This window comes from Neolamprologus brichardi, chromosome 5, assembly GCF_056152115.1.
Source record: "Neolamprologus brichardi isolate AB-2024 chromosome 5, ASM5615211v1, whole genome shotgun sequence".
Classification (NCBI taxonomy): Eukaryota; Metazoa; Chordata; class Actinopteri; order Cichliformes; family Cichlidae; genus Neolamprologus; species Neolamprologus brichardi.
In genome coordinates this window covers 1,192,945-1,216,037 of record NC_142108.1, presented here as the reverse complement: position 1 = coordinate 1,216,037, position 23,093 = coordinate 1,192,945, and the positions used below count along the sequence as shown (strand labels likewise).

Here is a 23,093-nt window from a genome sequence, read left to right as displayed (position 1 = left end):
ATGCAAATACACTGAACTCATTATTTGAAGCCACGTTCAATATGTGTGTCCATGACTGAACCGTATACTACATATGACAGAAAATAAGTAAAAGCATAATAGGTGGCTTTTCAAAAGAATAATGGCATATTAATGACAGAGCTTTATAGTTTGGAGGTGGCGTGCACCACACAAAATCACAATCTGGTTTTAACACATGAACATACACAGAAAATGCTGGAAACATAAACAGTTGGGCCACGCCAGCTGAAGGGAGTTTAAACACAGGCTTGTAATGGAGCAAGTGATTCTAGCTGGGCCAAACCTTTTGAAGCTAATCATCTGTGAACTCTGCGATTCACCGATTTAATGACTGAAATAATATTAGAGCATCCAGCTCCTCATCTGCGCTGCAGACATGCAGCCACATGCCGAATGTGCAGCCCAGAAAAAAAGATGCATTTCTGACAGTGTTTGTGTTTTCTCCGCGTTCACGCATTCCTCTGGAGAAATATTGAGTGAAACGAGGATGAGTGTTGACATTAGAGCACCACACACCGGGGCAAAGCCGGAGTCTGTAACTACACCGACGCGATTTGAGACTTCACCTTTGAATCGTTCGAGGAGGTGTCGCCCCACATACCAGCACGCCGTCTCAAAGTTGGGGAAAGGAGTGAGAGTTTTGACCTTTAGCCGTTTTTCAATTTCATATGCCCTGAGGAAGATAAAAAAAAGTTTCAGCTGAACATCATCACGGATTACTAACAAAGGATGGAATTCACAAAGTACTTCCAAAGAGGGAGAATTCATAAACAGATTTGGTGGAATTTGGAGCAGGAAAGAATCGGAAACTACTGAATAATATCAACCGAGGCCTTTAAGGTCACACTAGATCACCACAGGAATGTCTGCAGGTGGCACGGTGGATCACATTATAACCCAGTGTACTAAAAACAAGCGGAAAGAATGAATGTGTGTGAAAAGGAAGGTGCCCAAACCTCATCTGCATCTCCACACTGAGGTTGTGGACAAAGTGTCCAGAGAACGCCAGACAGTCGACAGGTGTCAGTATTGCATTGATCCAACCTGAAGGAACCAGATGAGACAAGACAATCATCCAGTATTTACAAGAATAACATCAATGCAGCATTCTGAATGCAAACAACAACAAACACATTTCTTGCATTTTTATTGTTAAGGAACTATTACCTATATACTGGTGCTGTGAGCGCTAATCTCGCTAAAATGACGTCAATGCCATAACCGCATTAACGCGGCAAATCTCTGTTAGTGAGTTAACGCAGATCGGCCTGTGGGAGGGGCTGCATGGCGCCAACGTGCTAATGTGCTAACGAGCTAATGGCGCTGACGGGGCGAGCCACGTTAACTTGCTAACAGAGATTCGCCGCGTTAATGCGTCTATGGCGTTAACGTCATTTTAACGAGATTAACGCTCACAGCACCAGTATATACATGTTTTATGACTAGCCACATGGCGATCTGTCCTCACCGGTTTTAAGACAAGATAAGCGTAAAATAAGAGAGTCCAATTTTAGGCTACGTGGCAAAAATATCGGTCACTGCAGTTCAGTATCAGATCAGACCAAGTAACAACAAGTCCTAAACAACGTGAAAAGAAGAAGCTGCTGAAAGTGGACTGCAAAGCGGCTTGCAGTTTACTTTGGGAGGTGCAGCTTCTGAGAAATGTAACTACACGTCGGAGCTGACACAGTCTGCAACTACTGTGATCGGCCTGTTCTGGACCACTGATTCCTCTTGTGCATTTCCAAATACTTCTTTTTGAATTCATCAGTGAGAGAACAACAATAATCGCTTCAGTATAAAGAACAATAATCACAGCATCGATACAAGAATCACAACTGTCAGCAGATTCCTAGAGGGAAAATAGATGTGAGGGAATGTACAAACCTGAGGGACAATTATATTTGCTTCTGGGGAAAAACAAAAAACCCGAAGATACAGGCTCTACAAAGATTCCCCGCACAAGTGTAAATCAGGCCAACGTCATACATGATGCACCAGCTGAAGATAACAGCTGAGCTATGAGTAAAAAGGGGCTCATACTGACTTTCTTATTAGCTGTTACTCAGCACTTAGCTAAGTTAGATGCTCTGTATCTCATTTTACACCTGTATAGTAACAATAAAGGCATTCTCTTCTATTCTGTTCTATTCTATTCTATTCTAGCTGCTGCTCAGGAAGAAGAGCAGGTCGTCAGCAGATCAGAAGGTCGGTTGCTTGACGCTCAGCTACACCTCAAACTACCCTTGGGAAAGAAAAAAAACTGGCAGGCATGTCCGCATTGGCCTTCGTGCTAACCGTCTGATGATAAAATTTACATCACTGAGACCACAGTGGACTCACGGATACGGGAAGTGTGATTCCTGCTTGTGATTGAGTCAACAAGGCTTCTGTCTGTCCCATTCATTCATGAGAACAGGAAAAGAGCGAAACATGTTCAGCTAGATTCATGAGAGGAGACCAGCTCTGACCTGATGGGATGAACAGGGACTGGCCTTGCTTCAATGTGCATTTGTAACACTTGTCCACCTGGTCAGCAAAGAACATTTCGCTGTGATTGGACGACGACCTCCAGCGCTCGTACAGAGACAGGTTGGCCGAGGTGGGCTTAATGAGGAAGAAGATCTTTTCTCCCTGCAAACATAATCACATTTTCCAGCGTCATCGCCATCATATGAGCAAAGGAGTGAAATAAATTCCTGTCAAAGACTCAGAATCAGTGCCGAATATATTTTGACTTCCCATCATCCCGACACACTTCTCTAACCTTGAGAACGTGGTACCAGACAGAGGCGCCACCGCACTCGATGTGGAAGTCTGTGTAGCTGTCTTTGACACAGATTAGACAGTATTTGGTGACTTTTGGCTTCCCGAGCAGAGCGTCATCGGGCCAGTAGTTTTCTACCCAAGATAACCGCCGCACAATCTGTGGACTCTCCACTATGCTGCTCATCCTGTCCCAGACAAACAGAAAAAGAAATTAGCACTGTGAGTTTTCCATGCAGCCGGCATCTTTAGAAGCCAGATCTCATTTTTCAAACGTTGCCTTCGGGCAGAGAGCTAGTACCTCGTGTCAGAGAACTCCAGGTTGATGATGTTTAATACTTTCTTTCTGTTTGTGCTGTAGTAATAGTCGACAAACTCTTTGAGCTTCATCTTGCTGTCTGTCTGCTTCGTGACATCCACCACATCCACGCTGACGTCGGGACCTGAGACAAAGGCCGGGGGTGAGGAAGACAATAAAACGAGCTGAAGGAAGAGTAACCACCTACAGGCTAAACATTTTCTTTAGGCGGAAAACTGTTTAACAGAAAATGTCTGCAGCACAGAGAAGACAAGAAGAACACACGCGCCCCCTACTGAAGCGCAGAGAGCAGTGTACAGCTTTTTGTTTAATCATGTCATTTGTTTTAGTTGTAGGTCATCGACCAAAACAAAGTCGTTAGTCATTCATTGTGCCAACATTTCCCTCTCATATTCACACACGTGCTGCATTTTAAAGCCACACCCGGTGTTGGCTTCAATCGTGTTTGTAAATGAAGAAGCTCTTATGACTGTTAAAACAGGGATCTGCACGCTTTGTAAAATGTTAAGAGTAGAAGAAGATCTAATGTCAGCAAACAAAACTTTTCTCAGCAGTGAAAAACGCAGAATTACAGCAAAAAACATTTATACTTGTTAATGGATTGGATTTATATAGCGCTTTTCAAGGCACCCAAAGCGCTTCCACAATTCATTCACACACACATTCACACACTGGTGGAGGCAGCTACAGTTGTAGCCACAGCTGCCCTGGGGCAGACTGACAGAAGCGAGGCTACCATATCGCGCCATCGGCCCCTCTGGCCAACACGAGTAGGCGGTAGGTGAAGTGTCTTGCCCAAGGACACAACGACCAGGACAGAGAGGCCAGGGATCGAACCGGCGACCTTCCGGTTACAGATACGCTTCCCAACCCCCTGAGCCACAGTCGCCAAGGCTGATTTGTTAAGACAAATCAGCCTTGGCCTTAAATCGTCTTCAGACTGTGCAGAATGCTGCAGCACGTCTCTTAACAGGCACCAAGAGAAGATCGCATATCACTCCAGTCTTGGCCTCCCTTCACTGGTTGCCTGTAAATTTTAGGTTTCATTTTAAAATTTTAGCTCTAACCTTTAGGGCCCTACATGGTCAGGCTCCTCAATATTTATCTGACCTGCTGAAACCACATACATCTTCTCGGGCTTTAAGGTCATTAGATCAGAGACTGCTGGTGGTACCGCGCACTCGTTTTAAAACTCGTGGTGATCGGGCCTTTCAGACTGTGGCTGTCTCTTCGCTGCACGGACTCCATTGATTCTTTTAAGAAACAGCTGAAGACATTTTTATTTAGAAAAGCATTTGATTAATTTCTTCTTATGCTGTTTTTATAGTTTTATAGTTTTACATTGTTTTATTTACTGTTATATTGTTTTTATATTTCCATTTCCTGTGTTGTAAAGCACTTTGTGATGTGTGATCTGTGAAAAGCGCTATATAAATAAATTTTACTTACTTACTAACTATAATATTAACATGGATCTCTTCCAATAATAATATGCATCTCCACCCAACAACAAGAAGCCAAATCACATTAAATTTTCTCAAAATATAATAATCACAATGTTTCATGCAGTGAACTGTTTTGAACGTTTGGAAACAGCAGCTTTGAATGGCTAACAAATGCTATGAGCTACGCTAAAAGACGTGTGTTCTTCAGTTAAAGTGAGTGAAGTTCCAGTATTCTTTAGCTGCTACTTAGCACTTAGCTAAGTTAGCTAAGCTGTTCATTAGCTAACTTAGCTCGCTAACATTAGCTAACATTAGCTGACAACTTAGCAGTCCACCTTCTTGTTCAAATGTCGATTCTGACATGTGTAACCTGGCGTCAGCTGAAAGGTTAACGCTCAGCCTACACGTTCAATATCATTATTACTGTTAAATTACCTTTAATCTTACTACACTACAGTTTTTTGTTAGCATATTTTTGTTTTGTTTCCCTTTCTCTTTCCCATTTGGTTTTAATCAAGTATTTTGCAAGTACTCACAGTAAGCTTTGTGTTTCCCTTCTCCTTCGTGGACTTCCACGTACTTGTCCTGGGCTGTTAGATATCTTTACTTATAATTCTTTTATATGACTTGCAGGACATACTGCAGTATGTCAGCAAGAGCAGATAGAGTAGTAACAAACAGATGCTGTTGTAATGCACCAGCAGCAGAAGTTAGAAGAGTAATAGAAAGAGCAATAGCGGCTGCCTCAGTAGAAGTAACTGTGAATGCAGTGGTTGTTATTAGTACTAGCTTCAGTCATAGTACTGTATGGTTTGGTGACAGATGTTCTTACCAACATAGTTCTCCACATCACTGATGTAGAAGGTGGGGGCGGGCATGGACATGCCCAAACCGTCTTTCTTCTGAACCAGGATTGGTTCGTTGAAGCCGTTCTCCTCCAGGTAATCCATGGTCAGCTGACTGCCACTGAGCTTCACCACTATGTCATCAGCACTAATAAGCACACACAGCCAGATAAGGAGAGAACATCTTTAATGTGCTCTGAGCTGAAGAAACAGAATCACATCTGAGCTCTATGTGAGCAGCATGTGACACTGTCTGAAAGCAGGTCTTTGAAATGTTACCAGGCAGTGCCCCCTAGTGGAGTTATTCAAACCCGGAACAACACACGCAATATTCCTTCATCAGTTTGAGTCATAAATATGATCACTTCAATTATAAAGAAAGCTTTACTTTCACCATTTTTTCTCATATTATTTAAGTCGAGCCACATATTTACAACACCACCTGAGCACATCTGCTGGTCTCAAACACATTAAAGCAACAAAGTCAATTTGTTCTTTATAATAAACTGTACCAGGTGATGGTCTTATGAAGCTGTGGTTAAAATAAACATGACACACACTGATTTGTTTACACTTTTCACATTGCAAAATCCCATGTGTGATGTTTTATAGGATGAATGCCTGGGTCAGTAGGGGTGTGGCCAGATACAGTCAAGCAATCAATTCAATTCTGTTTTATTTATGCAGCGCCAAATCACAACAACAGTCACCTCAAGGCACTTTATATTGTAAGGTAGACCCTACAATAATACATACAGAGAAAAACCCAACAATCATATGACCCCCTATTAGCAAGCACTTTGGTGACAGTGGGAAGGAAAAACTCCCTTTTAACAGGAAGAAACCTCCAACAGAACCAGGCTCATCTGGTTTTAAGTTTTCATTTTTTTCTTTTCATCTCTTAACGTCCACCAGTTGGTTTCACAGTTTCACTTCTAACCCTCCTTATGGAACTGTCTAGACCAGTGTTGGTCAAGTTACTTGAAAAAAGTAATCAGTAACTAATTACTGATTACTTCCCCAAAAAAGTAATCCCGTTACCTTACTGATTACTTATTTTCAAAAGTAATTAATTACTTAGTTACTTAGTGACTTTTAAAAAACATGATTTACAACCTGAATAGGTGATAAAGCGATAGATCTTTCAGCCCAATTCTACTTTTTCTGCATAATCATCATACAAAATGTAATCAAATGGAAAAGTCTCTTTTTAAAACTTGTTTTATTAGTTTTAATCTTTTAACTTTATGCATCAAGCAAAAATTAAATTATATGCAACATTCTCTGACTTGAAGAAATTAGTTTAACATTTAAACCTATTTTCTGCACATTCCAGCACATAAAATATTTTTTGTGTGTTTACACTCAGTCTTTCAAATAGATGCAAGTAAAACACAGCAGAAAATAAATAAAGTCAAAGACTAGCGGTCTTGTCGCGCTATTTTCACCTGTAAAGCAGGAGTAGCGTAGGCGGAGGTTTACCCTGGTGCAGGTGTGCCGCAGCGGTCAGTGGAAGGATACAGCAGTTTCTCTGTGAGTTTCCCATTACGTCGTTACGCACTCGGTGCTTGTTTGGAAGTTTAGGGTTTTTTTCGCTGTAAAAAGAAGTTTTCTTCCCACGCACAACGGACACTAATGTTTTTGTCACTTTTTATGGAATCAAACTCAAAGTAAGGTCAGTACTTCCACGCTTTAAACGCTGCACGCTCATACTCTCTCTGCACTCGATATATTATCCATTGTTGATCTGCACACAGCTGTTGTCACGAACGTCGCACTTGCTTACGTCACTGTCATGAGACATTCTCGCAAAAAAATCACGGTTTTAGTAACGCAGTAACGCAGCGTTCCTACGGGAAAGTAACGGTAATCTAATTACCGTTTTTGCAATAGTAATCCCTTACTTTACTCGTTACTTGAAAAAAGTAATCGGATTACAGTAACGCGTCTGTTTAACAAAGTGTAACCCAAAATAAATTTAAAAGATACAAAAAAGGAACTCACAGAGGCCTAAAGTTTTCTTACTGTAGAGGAAGAACATGAAAAAAGGAACTGTAATGCGATTGTTCTCATGTCAGGAGTTGTTCTGTGTTTTTACCTCGGAAACGTTCTGCTGCGGAGCTCCTTGATGAAGACCTGACTGCCGTTCTGAACAGCTTTGATATCTGTGCTTTGGCCTGTGTCATGTTTGCTCCAGTTCTTTTTCTTTTTCACTAGAGAGCAAACAGAAAGAATCAGTCAGAACTTGACAGCAATCAAATCTAAATTGTTCCAGCAAAGGAGAAGAGGTGGAACGATCACACCACAGCAAATTTCAATCATTTGAATCAGTGCAACTCCTCACGTGTGGATTTGCCGTGGGTCTTCTCGCAGTTTGGACAGTGATAAATGTCGATGTCTGGAGCATCGTCTTCATCAACATCGACGCAGCTGAAATGAGAGAGGAAATACTTTTTAATGGCGAGGAACAGCCTTCTGCACATGAACTAAAGTAAAAGTGTGATTGGCTGTGGCCAATGGCTGCGAGGAAAAAGCTTGGGTAGATTATTCATCTTGGAAATGTAAATTTTAAGAATTAGGATTAAATCATCCTAATTCTTAAAATGAAGTACAATTTCAACAACTGGTCTGTTCTTCCACATTATAAAGAACTGCTTGTGCAGCAAATTTAGCTTTCAGTGTTTTCAACTGTAAAAAAAGAAAAGACGGGATAAAATAAATAGTAAATAAAAAGGAAATTTTTTGCTATTTCATGAGATGTTAACGTTAAAAAATGCCAGAATTCCTGATTATTTATCTATTACATACTTAGGTCTATGGGAGGTCAAGACATCTCATGGTGGCGTCTTTTTCAGTAAAAAGACTAAAAGTGAAAAAAAAATTCAGTTAAAAGTAAAAAATTTGAAGCTGCCTTTTGAAAAACCCTTAAATTACTGAAAAATATTCAAAACTTTTCTTCTGGCTCTTTCTAACAGCATATGCACATAAATCGATTTTGTATACGTCTACAATAGAATTTGTAGCGACACGACAAGAACAGATGTTAGTGTCTGGACAGAGGAGGAAAGAAAAATCTAACTCCAGCGTGGTCACCAACCAAAGAACATCAGCATGGTCCTTTGAAGTGATGCATGGTCTACGCTGACAGACAGCAGAGGGCCATCAAGACCTCAGGACTGGTAGCCTATAAATATCCATCTACACAGATGCAGACGCGGTCTATATTGTAGCTCTGTGGTTTGTAGCACGACTGTAGTAAAAGGAAATGTTGGTTGAATTAGCACAAAGGCAAACTGCTAGTCGTGAGAAAATGACTGTTGCTGTTGCAAAAGTTGCACTTTTGAAGTGAAGAAAAAAACAAGATTTTTGAAGCTCAAATGCAGCAAAGGAAAAATCACCAAAACTGAAAGATATTTCAAGAAAGCATTAGTGTGGTTTGTTATGATGACAGTGATGCCCAGCTCTTCCCTTCTCTCTCTAACTGCTGCTATCCCGGACTCCTGCAAGTCCAAATTCCTCCCGTTTGGAGCCGCTGTTCTCAAACTCGGTGAGCTGGGAGTTTCTACACAATGTATTCTTTTGACTCTTTGTGGGAGCGCCACAGCTTTACTACCAGGCCCTCTCACGTCCACTAGAGTCACACAGAAGAGTGGGTGGATGTGTTTGGACAGAGGGACACATGGCTCTTCATGACATTTTCACATCAGTGGCTTTAAATCCATACTAAATGTGAAAAGTGCACAATTTTCAGTAACAAAGGAAATTATAGACACGTCTCACAGTGACAGACTAAATTCACACTCGTGTTACCTGTTGCTGCCTCAGTTTACAAAGTGATTGTAACAGAGCAGGATGTGTTTTTAAACCTGGGTCAGGTCTGGGCTACACCAAAGTTCTTTCATCTCTTTGTGAGTGCTGTATTTGAGCAGTTCTGAAACTGACTTTGACCTTTTACCCTCCTGTGTGAGGCACAGCACTGATGCTTACAATATCATTCTTCATTTTACCACAGGTTCACACAATTCAGTGCACAGTATGTATCTCACTGTGGTCAAGTGTATACTTAAGATAGAATATAAGACAACAAGGTTTCCTGTGTAGTAGGGCTGGGCGATATGGCCTAAAATCCATATTGCGGTATCATTTGAAGCATGTGCGGTAACGATATATATATCGTGATATATTCTTTTCTTCTGTATACCATATTTTCTGCACTATAGGGCGCACTTACAATTCTTTAATTTTCTCAAAAATCGACAGTGCGCCTTATTTATGAATTCTGGTTGTGCTTACTGACCTTCAAACCAATTTTATTTGGTACACGGCGCTCATAAATCTGTCTAAAACTGTTTTAGTACGACTTTGCTAAGCTACGAAGCCGCACCGCTTGATGGATTGTCAGAGCATGACAGCTACCGCAGTCTCGCAGAGTAATCTGGGTCCAAAACTCCGTCCCCTTCAGGTCCCAAAGTCTAACGAACACTGCGGCATCACTGAGAGTTAAAAACTGTCTAAATTCTTTCATCTTTAATAAAATTATCAGTGTTGCTGCTTTACCAGGTGTAACAATTAAGTTTAACATCCAGGCATCCATGAAAACAGAATTTATTAAATTTAACGGAGTTAGAAGTTAGCAGGAAGTTAGCTCGCTAGTTTCCACCTAAACATGATATAGCATGTTCTGACTGAGAGATTTCTGAAACAAATTAAATGTACAGCTGTACTACCACTTCCAACATAAATGAAAACAGAAAACTAAACAGCAGTGACGTTTGTAGGGTTACTGAAGTTGGACTACCTGGTATATAATGATGTGCTACGTGATCGCTAGCAACACAACTATGTTACCATATGTTAGCATAACATAAACACAGTGAAGCTGGAGGATGAACGCTAACTTTTTTTCCACTCGATAAAAGTTAACGTGAGTGTTCTCGGTGGTCAGGAACAAATGTAATCACATGGCAGGATGCTGTAAACGGACCAAACTTCAGTCAGGAGAACAACTGAGATAATCCATCCACAATACGAAGTTAGTCATTAATATACTGCAACAACATGGGAATAGAGCAGCTGGAGAGAATTCAGCATTAATGAATCAATGTTACGGAAGTGGAGGAAATGCAGTTTTTGGCTTTTCTCATATTCCAAAACGTGTTTCGTCTCTTTGCTTTTACTGTCGCCCGGCATTATTTGGAGATGATATTGTTTGCAGTCGCTGCAATGCTTTTGACCAAAACAGGCGCAAAAACAGGCGCAGTTTGATGACACCATCAACTTGCGCTATTGCTGTAGAGTGGTATAGTCAAAATCTCTACCGCTGGCCAAATTCACATTGTTTCTACCGTATACTGTTTATACCGCCCACCCCTACTGTGTAGTGTGATTAATGCAAAGCTATTTTAGTACAAACCTACTAAGGTTGGGCGATATGTAAAATTTTGCAACCAACAATGGTCAGCCCAATAGCCGACGATAGGTGATATATTCGCGCACGCGCAGACTTTTCGATGGGCAGAGCAACGTAATCATGCATGGACTTTGTGCGTTTACAACACAGAAGTCCAAACATGGACAAACTAATTACCAAATTGCACAGTGGAGGAGAAATGGACTGTTATCTCAGCGAGATGGTCATAGATGGAGAAGACAATCAACTGGTTTGGTGGAAAATGAAAAACGTTTCCCATTGATGTCGCACATGGCACCAAAAGATCTGCGTGTACCAGCCAGAAGCACCCTTTCAGAACGTGTCTTCAACACCGCTGGTAATGTTGTTAATCACCTGTGCACACTACTAAAACCTGAGAAAGTAAACATGCTTGATTTCCTGTCAAAGAATTCATGCATTTTGTTTGGAGGGAATATTTTACCTTCTTTTCTTGTTTGTTTCAGTATTAATGTAGCTACTTTTTGGATTATTTATTTATTTATTTATTTGAGATGCGCCAAATCACACAAAAGACTCATGTTTACGTTGGAGGGTTTTTTTTTTAATGTTTGCTGGAAGAGACATTTTGATTTTTAGCTAATTTGTTGTTTGGTCGAGTGTGTAGTAAGTGTCGAGTGACAGATACGTTTTTATTTAAATAAAAGGCTTTTTTTCTGAACACAGCCTACTGCTGTTATTTTTTCTGTTATGAGTTTGAGTAAATGAATCACTGCTGCATTTGAGTGCACTCTGAGGAGGGTGCCGTTAAAACAGCGCTATTATTTATTTCTGTTGACTGCTTCTGTTGGCTTCAACTAACATTATCAAAAAAATTACTCATAGACAAATAAATAAATAAATAAATGGCTCTTGTAAAAACTATCAACGACAGGGCAGCCCATCAACGATAGTCGATATATTCGTCCAATTGCCCAACCTTAAAACCTACAATAAGCAAACTGGAAATGAGCATAGGTTTCAGTAAAATAGTATATGAGCTGCTTCTATAAAGTGCTTTTCTACTCTGAGCACTCAATACAATATGCCTCAGACACCCTTTCACAATAGAACTTTTTTCTGTGCGTTCAAACTGATATTCATACACATTCACTTGGGTTAGTATCTTGCCCGAGGATATTTGGCATGCAGTCAAGGATCAAACCACCCATGTTCCAACTAGGAAGCAACCTGCTCTACCTCTTGAGCTACAGCCACTTGTTATCAAAGTCCCAGACAAGTGAAATGTGCATTTAAATTGTTAGTAAGAAGAAAAAGACGGTTAGATAAAGAAATATAAAAATAATACATTTGTTTATGATTATTTCGTCATGACTTTTTTTTAGTATAACAAACAAAAGCGAGCTACTTTACAATGAACGACACTCTTGAAGAGGGTGTCCTGGCACAGATTCCAATCCAGCACACTGGAAAACGTGAGCATAAATGGCATAAATTTTGGGTGTTTCCTACTGATAAGGACCTGACACATGGCCATTCATAAAAGATGAAAGTAATTAAGTTTTAAACAATTAAATAACAGAAACATTATTGGGTTTTATACAGCCCACATGAGACCAAAGCAGGGTGTATGTGGTTCAAGACTAGGTTGACATCCCCATTCTACACACTTTGCTCTTCTGAGTTGCAAAGTAACCTTAAGAAATAAAGCTGAACATATTTAAAAAGCCAGTGATGTTCATTTTCTGAATACAAAATGCTTCCTCTCTGTTGTCTTAGTCTTATATATCTTCTAATACCAAGAAACTTTTGGATATCTTACTTTATGTGTAATACAGAATGTAGCTCTAGACCCAGTTGTCTTAGCTAATTATAGGCCAATCTCCAACCTTCCTTTCATATCAAACATCCTTGAAAGAGTAGTTGTCAAACAGCTAACAGATCATCTGCAGAGGAATGGTTTATTTGAAGAGTTTCAGTCAGGTTTCAGAGTTCATCACAGCACAGAAACAGCATTAGTGAAGGTTACAAATGATCTTCTTATGGCCTCTGACAGTGGACTCATCTCTGTGCTTGTCCTTCTTGACCTTAGTGCAGCATTCGATACTGTCGACCATAATATCCTATTAGAGCGATTAGAACATGCTGTAGGTATTACAGGTACTGCACTGCAGTGGTTTGTATCATATCTATCTAATAGACTCCAATTTGTGCATGTAAATGGAGAGTCCTCTTCACACACTGAGGTTAGTTATGGAGTTCCACAGGGTTCTGTGCTAGGACCAATTCTGTTTACATTATACATGCTTCCCTTAGGCACTATTATTAGAAGGCAGAGCATACATTTCTACTGCTATGCAGATGACTCCCAACTTTAACTACTGTAATTCATTATTATCAAAAGTCCTAAAAACTCTCTGAAAAGCCTTCAGCTAATCCAAAATGCTGCACCAAGAGTCCTGACAGGGACTAGAAAGAGAGAGCAGATTTCTCCCATATTGGCTTCCCTCCATTGGCTCCCTGTTAAATCCAGAACTGAATTCAAAATCCTGCTCCTCACATACAAGGTCTTGAATATCTGCTCTCAGACTGCAGCTTTACTTGTGATTCCTACTATATTTAACGGTAGAATATAGACATAGCTTGCAGCTGTCAGAGCCCTCCTCCAGGTTCCAATTTGGATTCAGGAGACAGACACTGTCTCTTTACTTTTAAGATCAGGCTTAAAACTTTCCTTTTTGCTAGAGGATATAGTTAGGGCTGGATCAGGTGACTGTGAATCCTCCCTTATTATGCTGGAATTGGTCTAGGCTGCTGGGGATTCCATTGAGTGTTTCTTCTCCAGTCACCTTTCTCACTATGTGTTTATACACCTCTCTGCATTTAATCATTAATTAATTATTTAATCATTTATCGTTGGCTCTCTTCCACAGTATGTCTTTTGTTCTGTCTCCCTCCCCACACAGAGCACAGACGTCTGTGCTGTCAGAGCACAGACTTAAATATTCTGCCACATGCATGCTCAGCAAATTTCCTCAGGCTTTTATTGTGAAGCAGTTGCAGGATATGTTGAATTCGGCTTGTGTTATGTGCAAGACTTGCTGACAACTGTTTCTGTACTATGCAAGTCCCCACACATCCAGCTATGTAAAGCCGGTGAGCTTTAGTCCTGTTTTAAATCTCTGTTTATCTTTAATAGTGCATTTATTTTACCACAATCAATCCAGCAGTAAGAAGTTCATATAAACCTATTGTACAGCAACTCCCCAGTACCCAGTGTGGTCAAAGGGGGCCTTCCCCTGTGGCTAGTGTGGGAATGACACATAATGCAACTGTGGTTCTAAGCAATGACCACACCACAACCATGATTTTAGTTAAAGCTTTAACACAGTCAACGCCAGGACGCACTGATGAAGCCATTCTGTGAAAGAAGACGTTATATCATAAAGCAAACTTTTACAGGTGGCATGTTCTTGAAATCAAGTCTCCATCACCAGCTCGCAGAATCTGTTTTCTTACAGTACATCAAAATATATAAACATTAGGGGTGCAACGATACTCGTATCGATATTGAACCGTTCGATACAGTGCTTTCGGTTTGGTACGCATATGTATCGAACAATAAAAGATTTTTAATTTATTTTATCAACTTTTCTTCTGACGATGCTGTCTGTGTTGAGCGCTCAGTGGATCTGCGCTCGACTACTCCGCCTAGGCTGCACTGTCGAGTGCAGATCTACTGAGCGCAGCGCAAGCTAGCAAGACAGAAGCTAAGCTCTCCTTGCAACATGGCAAATTGAACCTCCCCCACCCTCATTCAGATCTGGCGTTTGGAACTATTTTGGTCTTCATGTGACGTATGACCCTGAAGGTAAGCGCGTCATGGACTAAAGTAAAACAGTATGTTGGATGTGCCACGCAATGCTCAATTACATTGGTGGGAACTAGTGCGTTAGCGCAGTTAGCTCGTTAACGTGTTGACGCTGTCCAGCCCCACGCACGGGGCGATCCGCGGTAGCTTGTTAACGGAGATTTGCCGTGTTGTAACGTCATTTCAGATTAACGCTGACAGCACTAGTGGGAACACAACGAATATGACTGCACATTTACGCCGACATCATCCTAGTGCAAAGACAAGTGGAAGCAGACAAAAACAACAAGCACGCATGCTACAAACTTTACCCGAGTCATTTAGACAGCCGTTAGCACATGATTCTCCTTATAGGGACCTGATATGTTTAATATGCTGCTGAGAATATAGCCCAGAAGAAGCGTATAGTATAGCTTTTATTTTGGAAAGAGCCATTTCTCTGTAATAAACTCTCTTTTCCAAAGATGAGTGATTTCTCCATCAGATAGATTTATTATTTTATTACTTTGTTGTTTCAGCAACATTAAATTTAAAAACTGTACTTTTGAATTAAAATATATATTTATAATTTTAATAAATGACAAATTAAAAAAGCATGAACATTTTTTTGTATCTAAAAAATATTGAACCGTGACACCAAAGTATCGAACTGAACCGAACCGTGAATTTTGTGTATCGTTGCACCCCTAATAAACATATATTTTTATTAGGTAAAGTGTCTGCCGCTGTGAGGAACATCTATCTAATAAGCAGAAAAAGTTTTGTATCTTGTTCCATATAATAAGTCACACTGAACATCGTCCAACAAAGTGCAGATTTGCTGCAGGGCATGTTATATATTTCAATAAGTTAAACAAAGCTCAAAGTCATCAAAACCTGCCTTCAGTGTTGAGACTTGTTTGCTCTGAGGAAATTGCAACCAGTTGGACACCAGTTTAGCTTAGTGGGTCAGCAGGCTGCTGCCACATGACCAGAGTCTGACCCAGCGCTGCGTCTTCCCAACTATCTCTCTCCGCTTTCCTGTCTATCTCCATTATTCCCACCCAATAAAGGCAAAATGCCCCCCCCCCCACCCCCCCCCAAAAAGAATTTAAAAATTTCAATCATTTAAAAAAAGAGAAAGAGATGATTTTCAAGGGCATTGGAGGGCTGTGTAAAGTCAGTGTGTGCCAGGGCAGGGAGGAATGATTGCATACAATAAGTACATGTTTATACAATCACGTTGGCTAATAAGTAATGGCTATTAATTCATCAGATTTCAAAAAGCTGCCAGATAATTGCTAAATTATCAAGTTGCCATACATTCTTTATTTAATTTATAATGTTACTTTATGCTGAGGACTGCTGAAGCTCCTAACTCATTTTCAATGCTCTGTGTTCAATGACAATAAAGATCTAATCAGAAAATGTTTTTGAAAAAGTGGGGAAATAATTATTTGATGTCCTGCTGAATTTGTAAATTTGCTCACTTTGAAATGAACAAAGTGAGCAAATTAAAAAGTAGACTGTTCAAAGAAATGAACAGTCTACTTTTTATTGTGGCTTTATTTGAATGGAGAGAGACAAAATATCCACTTAAAAATCCATAAAAACACGTTACAGAAAAGTTATATAACGATTTGTATGTCATTAAGTGAAAAAGGTATTTGAGTAATTGGTGAAAAAGCCCTTGTTGGCAAGAACAACAGTAACAACGTGTCTTGTAGTTGTCATCAGGCTTCTACACGTCTGTGGAAGGATTTCGCTGCTCTCCTCCTGCGTCAGACTCTCTAAATCCTTTAGGTTGCTTGGCTGCTGCTTGGCAACTCAAAGCTTCAACTCCCTCCATAGAGTGTCTATAGGATTGAGGTCTGCAGACTAGCTACGCCACTCCGTGACCTTAATGTGCTTCTTCTTTAGCCACTCCTTTATTGCCTTGGTAGTACCCATCTACGACCCATCTTCAGTGCAGAGGGAAGGAGGTGCATGTCCAGGACTGAATACTACATTGACTCGTCCACTGACTTCTTAATGCGGTGAAGTCATCCTGTACCTTAAGCAGAAAAACAGCCCCAAAGCACTTGACAGTAGGTACAGTGTTCTTTACGTCATACTCTGCATTTCTCTTCTTCTAACGCTGATGGGCTGAGTTAGTTTCATCTAACCATTTCATTCATAGCATTCAATCATTGTGAATCACTGGCACAGGTTCACAGGTGTGTACATGGGCCTTCTTGAGTGAGGGGAACCTTGCAGGCACCGAGAGACTTCAGTCCATCCTCATGAGGCAAGATCTTGTATGGCACTCCAGACTGAGGGCAATGGATGGTCATTTCATATTTCTTCCACTGTCAAATAATCGCACCAACAGTTGTTGGTCGTGCTTCCAGGCTCGTGCAGGTCTACATCTTGTCCCTGATGTCCTTTGATAGCTCTTTGGTCTTGAGCTGGTGGTGGAGAGGTTGGAATGGAAGAAATTGATTCTGTGGACAGGTGTGCTTTATACACATCAGCTGAGATCAGGAGTATCTGTAATTGATTGATTGTAATCTGTGTGCCCATGTGGCATACAACCAATCCTGCGGGATCAAATACTTATTTCACTCAATTGCATGAAAATCGATTTATAACTTTGTGACATGTTTGTTCTGTATTTTTGGTTGCTAGTCTGTCTCTTTCCATTCAAATGACATTACTATAAATTTGAGACTGTTTGTGTTTATAAGTGACCAAACTTACAAAGCTGTTTCCCTCACTGTAAACACAAACACATGATATCCCCTTTCCTGATTTCTTTCCATATTTGTTAAGATTGTCATACTAATTTAAACATGCGCACAACGGTAACACAAGTAAATACAAAATGCATTTTAAAGGAAAAATGATATCCAAATCTACCTGGTCCTGTGTGATAACGTAAATGCCTTACATATATCTAATCACCATTGATAGCGAGAACTCGAATCAAGCATTTGCAATGACTGGCAATGAGTCTTTCACAACGCTTTGCCTCACTTTTCTTTGTAGAGTTGGTTTAATTCAGCCACATTGGAGGGTTTTCAAGCATGAAGGACCTATTTAAGGTCATGGCAAAGCATGTCGACAGGACTTAAGTTGGACTTTTACTAAGCCACTGTGTATTTTGGATCTTTGTCCTGCTGCACAACCCAGTTGTGCTTGAGCTGATGACGTTCTCCTTCTAGATTTTCTGGTAAAGAGCAGAACACATGGAAGCAGCGAAGCAGCTTCAGGCCATCACACTACCACCACCATGACTGATAGGATGTTCGCATGATGTTCTTTTTATGAAATGCTGTGTTAGTTTTATGCCAAACATCTAAAACCCGAACTTTTGTCTTTTCACTCCACTGACACTAACTGAGGTAACTGACCTTCTGGATGAGCTGTCGATACACTCATGGAGTAATTCTGGTAGGCCAAAGACACACATGTGTTACGGATGTTCCTGCTGATTGCTTTGCTACTTGTTTAAACACACTTTAAATAGACAAAGTTCAACATTGTCCAAACAAATACACTGTGTGCATTTTAGTGAACTATATGAAACCATTAATTATCTTTCCTGTTAAACAATTCATGTTTTAAATGTCGCTCAGTTATGTAACACTTCGCGCTGTGTATAACTTCGCAAACGTACACAGTGTCAGATTAGTTTTCAAAGTCTGCTAGCTAAGTAAGTAAGTAAGTAAAATTTATTTATATAGCACATTTCACAGATAAAAATCACAAAGTGCTTCACAATAAGATCAGACGTACAAGTTAAAATTAATTAAAAGCTCGTTTGTATAAAAATGTCTTCAGCTGCTTTTTAAAGGAGTCAGTAGAGTCTAGACAGCGTAAAGACGACGGCAGAGAGTCCCACAGCCTCGGTGCCTGAAAAGCTCGATCCCCACGTGTTTTAAACCCAGTACGTGGGACCACCAGTAGCCTCTGACCTGAAGACCTAAGTGCTCGGGATGAAGCATGAGGTTTCAACAGGTCAGAGATATACTGGGGAGCTTCACCGTGCAGAGCTCTAAAAGTTTGAAATGACCCCTAAAATTTACAGGCAACCAATGAAGAGAAGCCAAAACTGGAGTAATGTGTGACCTCTTGTTTGTACCAGTTAAAAGTCTTGCCGCTGCATTCTGTACAGACTGAAGGCGATCCAGAGCTGATTTGTTAAGACACGTAAAAAGACCGTTACAATAATCCAAACGAGAAGAGATAAAAGCATGAATAATCATCTCAAGTTCTGCCTTTGACACCAGTCTGAGTTTAGAAATGTTTCTTAGATGATAAAAACAGTTCCGGACAAGTTGTTTAGAGTGTTTCTCAAGAGACATCGAACTGTCAAATATAACACCCAAGTTTCTGAGACTCGACTGAAATGAAGGGTCTAAAAAACTGATATGCTGCCTAATTTCTGAGAGCATGTGATCAGGTGCAATAATCAAAGTTTCTGTTTTATCTGCATTTAACTGAAGGAAACTGTCATTTAACCATTGTTTGATTTCTGACAGACAATTATTTAAACAAGACAATTTATACAACTCAGAAACTTTGAAAGAACAGTACAACTGAATGTCATCAGCATAGAGATGATAAGAAATATTATTGTAACGTCTGATATGTGGCCTAGAGGGAGTATATACAGCAAAAAGAGAATAGGACCTGAAACAGATCCTTGAGGTACCCCAGAAGGCAGAACTGATGTTTCCGACAGCACATGATTTATACAGACAGTAAAGGATCTCTCAGATAGATACGACATAAACCATTTTAAAACAACACCAGTAATCCCAAACAAGTCTAACCCCAGCAATGCTAGCAGTCCTAGCCTTGGCTTCTTCAGTGCTGGTGTCCACACATCTTAGTGCAGAATGTGGTTACACCTGGTTTCAGTTGTTTGGTTTTAATCCAGTTTGACAGCCGTTCATTTAAGTAGAATAGAACAGCGCCAGTTAAGACGGCTGTCCTCTGTTTACTTTCCCTCTGCTCATTTACAACTTCACTACACCATGTAAATGCAGAGCATGGTTAATGCTAGTGTTTCACTCATTCACACGCATTAACTCACCGTGGCTGCTTGTCAACGCGCAAATTCAAAGTAAAGAACGTTTTTGTTACTAATTACCACAAGCATAAAGTGAATTCATGCAGTGCCAAAATAACTGCAAACATCAAGTGGGAAGAACAATTGCTCAAAATTGTAATAAGGTAATATATAATATGTATTACAGTATTAGTTTAAACATTATTTACCAATACCTGATAACAAGTCACATCACAGCCATGTTCAAACACTCTTCTCTTGAAATACATATTAACATGTTGTATTTTAATAAAGAATTATCCAGAAATATTTGGTTAAGACAGCTTTTGTTACAATTTGACGGACTTTAAATACATAAATGTTGGTGTTAAGCAACATATCAGTTGTCTTGGAAAGGAATGGCTTTGTATATTTATATAGCATATTTCAGTCTTGCTGACTCAGAATGTCACAACATCAAACATTTTGTAGTCAGCGCCAGTACGAAGAGAATTTGATGATTTCAGCCATAATTATTTATTAAAATGTGATTTAAGCCACTGACATGGTGTTGGTGGACCATTTGTTTAAACATTATACTCAGTTGACAGAACATAGACTGAGATGTTAGGATGACTGACAGGCAGCCTACTGACAATCCTATAAGACATAACATTAGTTATGTCATGTTAGCTTCAGCATATATAATGTTAACCACTGCAAACATTTTAGCCTTTGGATCATAACTGATTTTACAACAGCAATGACAAGTGTCTCAGACAAAGTGGTAAAATGTATTTCATGATAACAACACAAACTACTTCCTGATATAACTCTTACAGCCCTTCTTATCAATAAGTCAGAGCAGAGTTGTTGTGGCAGCTGCACTAGTTGCGATCTTCGGCTTATAGTTTTTGCTGTTCAGTGTGTTGTTTTTTCTGTGCTGGTGGGCATGTTGCATTTTCAGAATTTTGGTATTCTTTTATTCTACGTGAACACCCGTCCAGCTCACATCCATGGGTAAGAAGATCCATGGATGGGCAGAGTGCAAACATGCAAACTAAACAGAAAGGACCTAGCTGAGGTCTGAACCAGTTATTTTTCACTGTAACAACGTGCTCTAAATCCTTATTTTTACTTATTTTTTCTTTTATCTAACAACTGGTCACCACCTCCTGAGAAAAATATTCCAACTACTGCTTTTTGGATAAGCCATCACCAGCTAGCTTTGTCACTAATTGTGGGTTTATTGTAGCTTATTTGTTGAAAACAGCTGCTTGCTTTTTGTATCAAGGGTTGATAAGTGCAGTGAGACTGAAGCCAGGCGGTAAACTGAGCTCCCACGAGTATTAATAATGAACTAAAACAGACTAAACCAGTGGCTAAAAAAGTGCCTTCCTCAATAAAGACACTTTTATTATAAGGTTGATTTTTTTTTTTTTTAAAGTTGCCATTTTAAAAATGCAACTAGTCCGAGGCTAACTCACTTGGTTTTGTTCATTTAACATGAAGATAAAACAGAAATGTACAGTGAAAACCAGACAGTGTGGTTTTAGGAGCAGTTAGCGTTTGAACTGTTTCCTGATCAACAACAGCTGGGTGCCATGACTGCAAGCAGCATCTCCAAAGCGCTGCCCTGAACACTGCAGTGACTCAACTGTGGCCCAAACCAAAATGACTACAGGATATAAAAACGAATGCATAAAGGTTGTAGGAAAGTAGAGTGTTGTCAGACATGGCAAAGCTAGGCTGCTGCAGCTCTTTGTAGAACGATTGTTTCTGACTCTAACAGCAAATGTATATGTGATACCCATACATGTATGGATCACCATGTGTATAAGTCCCGGAGGATTCAGTGATCACTTAGATGATGATGATTAGATTTTGTTCAAGTTTCTGTTACATCACATCATCATGTGTGGACTCATGCTAAGACTGTGAATCATAATTATATTGATGATACATGTGAACTTAACACATCCGCTCCTAACAACTGAACATGTACATGAATATTATTTTAAAATGCAAGTATTTATCAGTGGTCTATCGCTAATATTAATTTGAGAAGAAATGCATTACTTGGTCCAACATTTGTTAAAAATTTTTTAAGGGACCCTGATGTTAGTAACCTGATTTATTCCTCATGATGGTCCACCTCAGGGGCCTGAATAATTGGAGCGCCAATGTACGGTGTGTGCAAATCCACTTTAAATATACTTATGGTTTGAAAAATGCAGTTGCTCTATTTTTATCAGGATCACAAACTTACAGAATGTGACAGGTAAGTGAAAATGTGTGATGCAGGTAATAACACAAGCAGAAATACGATCTTCCTGGGGGGGGGGACTTGTATTTTGCTGGTGGTTTGGCTCGTAGGTCTTGGACTATTCCCATCCCTTAATTCTCGAATGATTTAGACAGTGTGATACAGACAGCGGGCAGCCGGCCGGCGGAGGAACATTAAAGGGTTAACGTTCAGGCGCGTAAATACTGTTCAATGCTCTGAAGGGCTTGTTCACCGAAAGAAACGCGATTAACAAATGACGGGTTAACAAAAAGACAGGCAGTGAGCAGCCGAACAGCTCCAAACACCCCAAAGCAAAGGCCAGTCCAGAAACAGACTCGTGTAAGAACAGATATAACGACAGCAGGCAAAAACTAAAAGATGATAACTGGGATTTGGTTGAGACCATTACAGTGTGTGTACAGCAGGGAAAGTGATGAGCAGCGGCGGGCGATACGTTTCGCACTATGCTCGGGGAGACGTATGAGCTAACAGTCGTAGTCTACACTAGTGACAAACCAGTCAAACCAATACTAATAATTATTTCCCCTCCGCTGCTGAAGCTTAGGACACCCAGCACGGGGTATTGTCAGCCATAGCTGCCGCCTGGCAGGAAGGCTGCGGGGCTGAGTTCGGGAAGCTCGGACTCGAGTCGTGATTTTCCACCGCGCTCGGTTAACACGGCCGGTGAAAACTGGAAAAGCGACTCGAATGTGACAATATTTCCCGGCAATACGCACGAAATGTTGGCCTTAACATGTCTGTAAGGACGAGCATTTGTCACAAAAATGAGCGGCGAGTTTGCGGAGGCTTCCCCCGCTGTCGTCCGCTCCTTACAGCGGGAAGGCAGGCTGGGGCTATGCGGGGATGTTAAAGAGCCGTTAAGTGCAATTAATAGCCGAAGCTCACACCGAAATCCCCCCATTAACCACCGTATTTATTCCAATAAGGGAAATCTGTTTTGTGTTATTCGCGAAAAAATGTCACAACCCCGGTCGGCTATATATAACTCCGCCTTCTTCTTCTTCTCCAAGCGGCCTCTCTTCAGATGTAGACGGGCGACTGAGAGCCACAAAGCTGTCAAACGCAACCGAGACCTCGCCATTTTTGTTTGTTTCCCACAAATGCAAACCGCCCCA

General features: G+C 40.4%; 1 protein-coding gene across 2 annotated transcripts in view; it reads right to left on the bottom strand.

Moving 5' to 3' along the window:
• phf2 (PHD finger protein 2) overlaps positions 1–23,093 on the bottom strand; it is a 44,128-nt gene that overhangs the window by 20,414 nt on the left and 621 nt on the right. For both annotated transcript variants that reach the window (XM_006800204.3, XM_006800203.3), the window contains exons 2-9: positions 7,741–7,826; positions 7,495–7,609; positions 5,384–5,544; positions 3,089–3,230; positions 2,789–2,975; positions 2,493–2,655; positions 978–1,065; positions 588–694 (exon numbers count right to left, since the gene is read on the bottom strand). In XM_006800204.3, the coding sequence (XP_006800267.2) occupies positions 588–694; positions 978–1,065; positions 2,493–2,655; positions 2,789–2,975; positions 3,089–3,230; positions 5,384–5,544; positions 7,495–7,609; positions 7,741–7,826 (1,049 nt within the window). The remainder of the gene's footprint in view (positions 1–587; positions 695–977; positions 1,066–2,492; positions 2,656–2,788; positions 2,976–3,088; positions 3,231–5,383; positions 5,545–7,494; positions 7,610–7,740; positions 7,827–23,093) is intronic.